Genomic DNA, 7,172 nt, shown 5'->3' with positions numbered 1-7,172 from the left:
AAAAAAAAAAAAAAAAAAAAAGTTCAAAAATCTACCTCAAAGGGACCCAGATAAAAGTTACTTTTCTATGCCTAGTAGGAATTCAAATCCTTGAATGATAAAGGCATTTAGTTTCTGCCAAGGTCCTGCTGACAGAATGTGATGTCATGATTTCCATCACATAATCTTGCAACTTTATAAAAGGCTTTCCTTTCCCTTCTCCCCTATCCAGGGCTGGTGCGGATGGAAGGGCCCAGACTTTTGGAACAAGGATGCATACTATAACTTATGTCTTCCTCAACGACCAAATATGATTTAAAATAATATATTATTAGATTGAAGACTGCAGTAGAGTGGTATTATAAATTGGTGGATAAAGAATCAGTTTAATTTCACATTAAATTCTGGTCTTAGTTTGACAGTTTAAACTATGACCTTTTTCAAAGGTTGTAAATACTGCACAGAGAATGTATTTTTCACACATCCCTTTAATAACTTAAAAGACAAAGCATACACAACCAGCATATTACAGGCATGTAAATACATGTGTTCTTAAATGGATCTTCACTTGGAAGAAAGGATTTCCTCCTTCTCAGAAGGCGTTTAGACACATATGGTAAGCCAAAAGCTGGAGCTCATACATCTGCATGAAATGAAGGCGTTTCTTCAGACTTCTTCATGACCCACGTGACATCTGTTTTTAAAAAACGTATTAACATTAAAAACTTTTTTTAAAAAAAGAGTTTTATCCCCAAACTTCTACCATGCAGGCACATTTTTGGTCTCCAGACTATTACAATGTCACTAGAATAACAAATGCTGTGCACGCAAGAGATCACGGAGGAACAGAGCGGCAGCTCAGAGTCACTTACCAACACTTCCTTTTCCCACTGATATTTTCTGCACTTCCAAAACTTCGTTTCTGTCTGAGCACAGGAGCACAGTCATCCCTGTCAGAGTATTCACTTGATTTTCTTGTCTGCGTACATTTAATTGTTGTAAGAAACTTGGCACATTCTGGAAATCCACACGACCAAGCGAGATCTTCAGCTGTTTGCCCATTCTTGTTACATAAACTGAAAATGTGATAAAAATTGAGTTAAATGAAAAATTGAACTTCTAAAGTGTTTTTTTAGTATCTTACAAAGGAATTTTGGGCTCATACAAATGTTGGCTGCAGAACAGAAGAGGTAAAGAACGCATAGGGAAAGTGCATTTTTGGTCATTTTGTATTCTCAGCAGCTAACAGAATCCAGCATAGAGCGGGCATTCCATTTTTGAATGAAGAATTATTTGCTGTTTAATACAGTGGATGAGTACCCAAAGGTAGTCAATGAGAACTATAGAATTGGTTTTCCTAAGCCGATTGAAGTAGAATACCGTCTAATGAACAGAATTGCAACTCTGACTGCTCAGGATCTTTCTACTTACTCAAACTGAGTATTATTAGACAGCACCAACAGCCTAAGTTAACATTTAAATGACAACACTAAATTGTCAATTAGGCAAGCATTATTTTTGAAAGCACATGTAACTATGCTTCAGGAGTCTGATTATTTAATCCAAGAAAACATAAAGTGTGAAGCCATGATGTCGTACTCACTTGATTTGGGCATCACTGGCCACAAGCAGGCTAAGGCACTCCAGGCTTCCAACCTTTGCTGCCTTGTGTAGTGGAGCTTCTCCTAAAACATCCTTAAGGTAAGACAGTGCATTTTAGAGTCTCCCAAAAATACTTTTTTATGGAAGTTGGTGAGTGACATCTAATATTAGCTATTTAAGGAAGCTACTTAGAACTGCATTGTATGGACTGAAATTTTAATTCAAGCTTTTTATTTTTGTTTTTTTCTTCTGTAGGCTGTAAAACCTTTTTATTTTTTGATAAGTTCTGTTTGCTTTTTCATACAGTTTTCATTAATAAAAATATGTGTGGCCAGGTGCCGTGGCTCACGCCTGTAATCCCAGCACTTCGGGAGGTGGGCAGATCACCTAAGGTTAAGAGTTTGAGACCACCCTGGCCAACATGGTGAAACCACATATCTACTAAAAATACAAAAATTAGCTGGGCGTGGTGGTGTGCACCTGTGATCCCAGCTGCTAGGGAGGCTAAGGCAGAAGAATCACTTGAACCCAGGAGGCAGAGGTTGCAGTGAGCTGAGATCACACCATTGCACTCCAGCCTCGGTGACAAGAGCCAAACTCCATCTCAATGAACAAATAAATAAAAACTTGTAGCCATATCCACATACATTAAAATGTAAGCAAATAAAAAGAGTTGTCCCAGAAGAGTTTACAATTTAAAATTCCCCATGCTTAAATATTTAATGGAAGATGAAAACTACAGTAAGAAAGTTCTTTAGGAAATTAGAATGGCTGTGGACATATCTCACAAGAATTTAAATTGCTGGAGGGAGACTTGGTAATATAGCAATTATTTCTTTTGAAATAAACTGTAGATCTATGCTGTTCAATAAGATAGTCAACAGCCACTTAAAGCTACAGTATTCGTAATGCAGCTAGTCTGATTTGAGATACGCTGTCACACCAGAATGTGAAGACACAGAATAAAAGAAAACGTAAAATAATCTAATCAGCAATTGGTTTATGTTGATTACATATTGAACCGATAATATTTTGATTTTTTTTGTTTTTATTGAGACAGAGTCTCACTCTGTCACCCAAACTGCATCCAGCGGTGTGATCTTGGCTCACTGCAAACTCTGCCTACCAGGTTCAAGCACTTCTCCTGCCTCACCCTCCCCAGTAGCTGGAATTACAGGTAACTGCCACCATGCCTGGCTAATTTTTTTGTATTTTTAGTAGAGACAGGTTTCTCCATGTTGGCCAGGCTGGTCTTGAACTCCTGACTTCAGGTGATCCTCCTGCCTTCTCCTCCCAAAGTGCTGGGATTACAGGCGTGAGCCAGTGCACCCAGCCGTGAATTGATAGTATTTTGGACCAATCGGATTACATTACTAAAATTTCATGTTTCATTTCCCTTTTTTAATGTGGCTACTTAAAAATTTGAAATTTCTCATGTCTTCACATCAAGGCTGGAAAAAAAAAAAACATTTAAAATTACATCTGTCAGCCGGAAACGGTGGCTCACGCCTGTAATTCCAGCACTTTGGAAGGCCAGGGTGGGCGGGTCAGGAGGTCAGGAGATCAGACCATCCTGGCCTATATGGTGAAACCCTGTCTTCACTAAAATACAAAAAAAAAAAAAAAAAAAAATCAGCCGGGCGTGGGATGTGGTGGCGCATGCCTGTAGTCCCAGCTACTTGCGAGGCTGAGGCTGCAGTGAACCGAGACCGCGCCACTGCACTCCAGCCTGGTGACAGAGCAAGCCAAGGTCTCAAAAAAAAAAAACATTAGACGCCGGGCGTGGTGGCTCACGCCTGTAATCCCAGCACTTTGGGAGGCCCAGATGGGTGGATCACCTGAGGTTGGGAGTTCAAGATCAGCCTGTCCAACATGGAGAAACCCGGTCTCTTTAAAAAAAAAAAAAAAAAATTACATTCATGTCTTGAATTCTGTTTCTATTGGACATCACTGCTATAGACATGTTTATAACAGCTGAAACAATTGGTGTTCTTGGTGTCTGAGACATGTTTGTGTGGATCTGGGAGGGAGGGGAGAGCTGTACACAGCAACAATCAGTTACCTAGTTACCTGCTGGTTGAGGTCAGCGCCCGTCTGCAGCTGCCAGAGAAGCAAGCAAGCAAGGCCGCCTCCTGCAGCCAAGTGGACAGGCGACTGCTTGCAGGGATCCGGGGGTGCGTTGACCGAGGCCCCTTTCTCCAGCAAATGCTTAAGACCGTCCACCTGCGGGAAGAAAAGACATCCAGCACCCTTCTCACTTTTGTCCAGTCCCGCGCCTCTCTGGGCTGCCAAAACTCCCCCAACTTCAAAACCAGCTCTGACGAGGCGTGACCAGGCAGCGCCCAGTGGCGAGTCCCCGCGTTCCCGAGAAGACGCGTCTGGAAGCTTGAGCCTGCAGGACAAAAGCTCGAGCTCTGTGAGCCCAAGTCTTACCTCCGGGTTGCAATCGAGCAACAGCATTTCCCGCCTCCGGCAGATGACAAAAGTCCTTTGGAGTGCAGAGCGGTGGGACACTCGCCGCACCCTGGCAGGTAAGAGTGCGCGGTCCCGCCCTAGCACGGGAGAATTTAAAGACCGCTGGGACTTGCGGGCCAGCCCTTGGCAGCTGCGCCCGGGCAGCCTAATCCACAGCAGCCCGGACCCGGCCCAGCCCAGCAACGGCGGCACGTACACAAACACTGGCACGTGGAGCCGGCGCCGGGGGCGGAGAAAAGGGGCGGGCGCGCGGGGCCATCCGCCGATTGGCCAGCTGCGGTGGCGCCGGGCCCGCCCACCTAGGGGCGGGGCCCGCGGCCGCCCCACGTAGCCTCAGCGCGCGTGCGCAAGGCAAGTCAGTGGGCGGGGTAGGACGGGCGTCGGGGTGGGTGGGGTTCCGCGGCCGCCATGAGGCGTGCTGCGTTTGACACGTCTCCTGGTAACGCGCCCGCCCTTTGATCCTTCTGGAGAAGCGGGAGCTTCGGCCGCAGGTTTTGGCTCTGCCTGCGCGCACGTAACCAGGAAACGGGGAGCCACAGGCAGCTCCCGGCGCCGGGGAACGCAAGTTCCTTTACCTCACGCGCCGTCGCCGTCCTCGTAGCCCGGGAAGTGGAGGCAGGGGCGACGGGCCCGAATCCCAGGGGATGGCTGTCCCGAGCGGCAGCGGCCGAGCCCGGCCCGCCCAGGGACGCTTGTGGAGGGACCCTCGAGGAGAGGCCGCTCACGCTGGGGCCGTCACGCACGCCGGTCCACGCCGCGCGCGATCGAGACCCGCGGGGCTGGCGAAGCCGCCGTCCTGGGCGCGGGTGCAGTCGGGCGTGCGTGACCTGACCCGACGGCAGCCGCGGACGTCAGAGCTGCTCCCCGGGCTCGCCCTCAGCCTCCTTCCAGAAGGATCTGCCTAGAAGCTAAAACTCCGGCCGAGCGTTTCTTTTTCCCTACATTTTTGGTGATCCCCTTCTGTTGGTGCGTTTATGATGATGATGGACAAGCTCAAGCTTGCCCTCTAAAGATAAGTGGTCTTCCCATTCTAATTTTGGTTTTGTAGTAAGAGCCATACAGTCTGCAATTGCAAGTCTGTTATTATACTTACTTACCCAAGGGGTAGTTTTAAGCATTTTTATTGATATGAATATTTGAACATAAATGTGTGTTCAAATATACAGAATCATTCTTAATAGTCCATATTTTTAACATTTAATCTATTCACGATACCTTTTAATGGTGTGTAAAGAATGGCACTGCAGAGATACTGTTGTCAGATTTGTGAGGTGAGCACATGTCCACGTTGCCAATTTCCCTTTTATCAAATCAGTAAGCACACTGCTTTTCTAAAACTGTACTTTAGGTTCTGGGGTACATGTGCAGATCATGCAGGATTGTTGCATACATGGCAAGGTGGTTTGCTGCCTTCATCCCCCATCACCTGTATCTGGTGTTTCTCCCCTCATTATCCCTTCCCACCCTCCCCACCCCATGTATTTGAGCTCCAGGTTTGCACAGAAGTTCCTTTTCAGGAATTCCTAACTAATAAAGAGTATCAGACACGTTCTTAGAGTTCTGAACATAAATATTGCAGTTAGCATATGTAATGGGATGTTTCTGTGGTGAAAGTGCCTCCGTATTTCATTTCTTTGAAACAAGATTCTGTTCAGTATGCATTAAGTCTGGTCGTTTAACTTCCTGTTACATATGCATATTTCACAAGGAGAAGAAATTTCGGGAGTCGTTACAGCTTTTCTCCCTTTAATCTCAGCGAACTTGTCCATTGCTCACATTGTTTTCAGAAAAAAAGTGATATCTCAGCTGGATATCTGACTCATCGTTAGTCATGGGCCTAGAAAGTATAAACTGAACAAAGCTTATAGTGCACAAAAACATGGTAAGTACATTTGGGGACAATATCTTACTGGCAAGTAACGAGTTTCACCAGGCGTGTAGCACGTGGGATGAGTTTTCTAAAAAGGAAGATAATCTAAGATGCGTATTCAATAGGCGTTCTCCTAAGCAGTGCTAATTTTACATGTTTTAATTGCTGATATATGTGCTTCCAGAATGAGGATGTCATTTAGAGTGTTTAAAAAAAAATGTTGGATGATGTGTAAGTGACCAAATAAATGAGAGATGTGTGGGCTGAGTCTTGAGGCGTAAGACTTTGCTAAGTAGTCCAGGAAGGGAAGAGTATCTCTAAGAAGTGTGAAATATCTTCTAGTATTGAGAGCGCTATGTGTAGTTCAGTCTAGGGCAGTGGACGATACACATACAACAGTGCTGTGAAGTAGAGAGGCTGACACATGAGAAAGGATTAACCACTAACGCCTATTCCAGTTTATTATATTACAAATGGACATTCAGTGAGCGCTTGTGCCTCAAGACTAGTGCTGATAGGTAGGTATTACCTACATTTTACAGAAAAGGAAATTGAGGCTTAGGGAGCTCCATTAACTTGTCATGTAATGATCAGAAGGTAAATCAGGAATTTGAACCCAGTTTGACTCCAGAGCCCACATTCTTATACCTGTACGTTTTAAAGAATTTTGGTCACCTCTGGTAAATTCAGGCTACTAAGATTGGTTTCTGTAATGCAAAATAAAGCCTTTTTTTTTTTTTCCCTGAAACAGAGTCTTGCTCTGTCACCCAAATTGGAGTGCAGGGGCGTGATGTCAGCTCACTGCAACATCCATCTCCCGGGTTCTAGCGATTCTTGTGCCTCAGCCACCCAAGTAGCTGGGATTACAGTTGTGTGCCACTACACCTAGCTAATTTTTGTATTTTTAGTAGAGACGGGGTTTCACCATGTTGCCCAGGCTGGTCTTAAACGCCTGACCTCCAGTGATCCACCTGCCTCTGTCTTCCAAACTGCTGGGATTACAGGCATGAGCTACCACACCTGGCCGCAAAAGAAAGTCTTCAGAGAAAATTATTATAATCCATAGAAAAACAGCTTTGTCATTTAGTAATGACTGTTAACGTAGCCTTGTTCCTGGAATTGAATCTCCCACAATACTAAGCCTAGTACTTCCTTCCTATTCAGTTACTCTTGAATAAGTGAATTGTGCCAGGTGAAAATTATTAGACGTAGTTGGTAGAACCAATAAGCTAATTTTTTTTTTTTT

General features: G+C 44.9%; 3 protein-coding genes across 7 annotated transcripts in view; 2 read left to right on the top strand and 1 right to left on the bottom strand.

The window, feature by feature from the left end:
* UFSP2 (UFM1 specific peptidase 2) overlaps positions 1–681 on the top strand; it is a 24,650-nt gene extending 23,969 nt beyond the window's left edge. The window contains exon 12 of the mRNA XM_017506920.2: positions 212–681. Coding sequence (XP_017362409.1) covers positions 212–298 — 87 coding nt within the window. The 3' untranslated portion in view covers positions 299–681. The remainder of the gene's footprint in view (positions 1–211) is intronic.
* On the bottom strand, positions 342–4,463 carry ANKRD37 (ankyrin repeat domain 37). Of its 3 annotated transcripts, none has more exons than XR_001818610.2 (4): positions 3,652–4,197; positions 1,579–1,674; positions 852–1,055; positions 342–673 (listed from the first exon to the last, which is right to left on the bottom strand). XR_001818610.2 is itself a non-coding variant. In XM_017506932.2 (4 exons), the coding sequence occupies exons 1-4, from the start codon at positions 4,039–4,041 to the stop codon at positions 848–850; spliced, it is 480 nt and encodes a 159-aa protein (XP_017362421.1). In that variant the 5' UTR covers positions 4,042–4,463; the 3' UTR covers positions 450–847. The 3 variants fall into 3 exon arrangements, 1 of the variants encoding a protein (XP_017362421.1); XM_017506932.2 differs by having other exon boundaries at positions 450–1,055; positions 1,583–1,674; positions 3,652–3,804; positions 4,015–4,463; XR_005196641.1 differs by having other exon boundaries at positions 852–1,674; positions 3,644–4,057.
* LOC108288125 (LRP2 binding protein) overlaps positions 1,593–7,172 on the top strand; it is a 30,250-nt gene continuing 24,670 nt past the window's right edge. For 2 of the 3 annotated variants that reach the window (XM_037730831.1, XM_017506923.2), the window contains exon 1: positions 1,593–1,680. The gene's annotated coding sequence lies outside the window, so the exon portion shown is untranslated. Of the gene's footprint in view, positions 1,681–4,024; positions 4,113–7,172 lie in introns of those variants that run through there. The other variant, XM_017506922.2, reaches the window with a different exon arrangement.

This window comes from Cebus imitator, unplaced genomic scaffold (assembly GCF_001604975.1).
Source record: "Cebus imitator isolate Cc_AM_T3 unplaced genomic scaffold, Cebus_imitator-1.0 Scaffold365, whole genome shotgun sequence".
In the NCBI taxonomy this organism is placed as follows: Eukaryota; Metazoa; Chordata; class Mammalia; order Primates; family Cebidae; genus Cebus; species Cebus imitator.
The sequence above is the reverse complement of the archived record's forward strand: the minus strand, read 5'-3'. Positions and strand labels throughout refer to the sequence as shown.

Excerpts from the sequence above, each read along its gene's own strand:
- ANKRD37 (XM_017506932.2), bottom strand. The coding sequence starts at position 4,041 with ATGCTGTTGCTCGATTGCAACCCGGAG. Across the intron at positions 1,675-3,651 it reads GCGCTGACCTCAACCAGCAG|GATGTTTTAGGAGAAGCTCC; the intron begins GTAACTAGGTAA and ends TCTTACCTTAAG. Across the intron at positions 1,056-1,582 it reads GCCAGTGATGCCCAAATCAA|TTTATGTAACAAGAATGGGC; the intron begins GTGAGTACGACA and ends TCACATTTTCAG.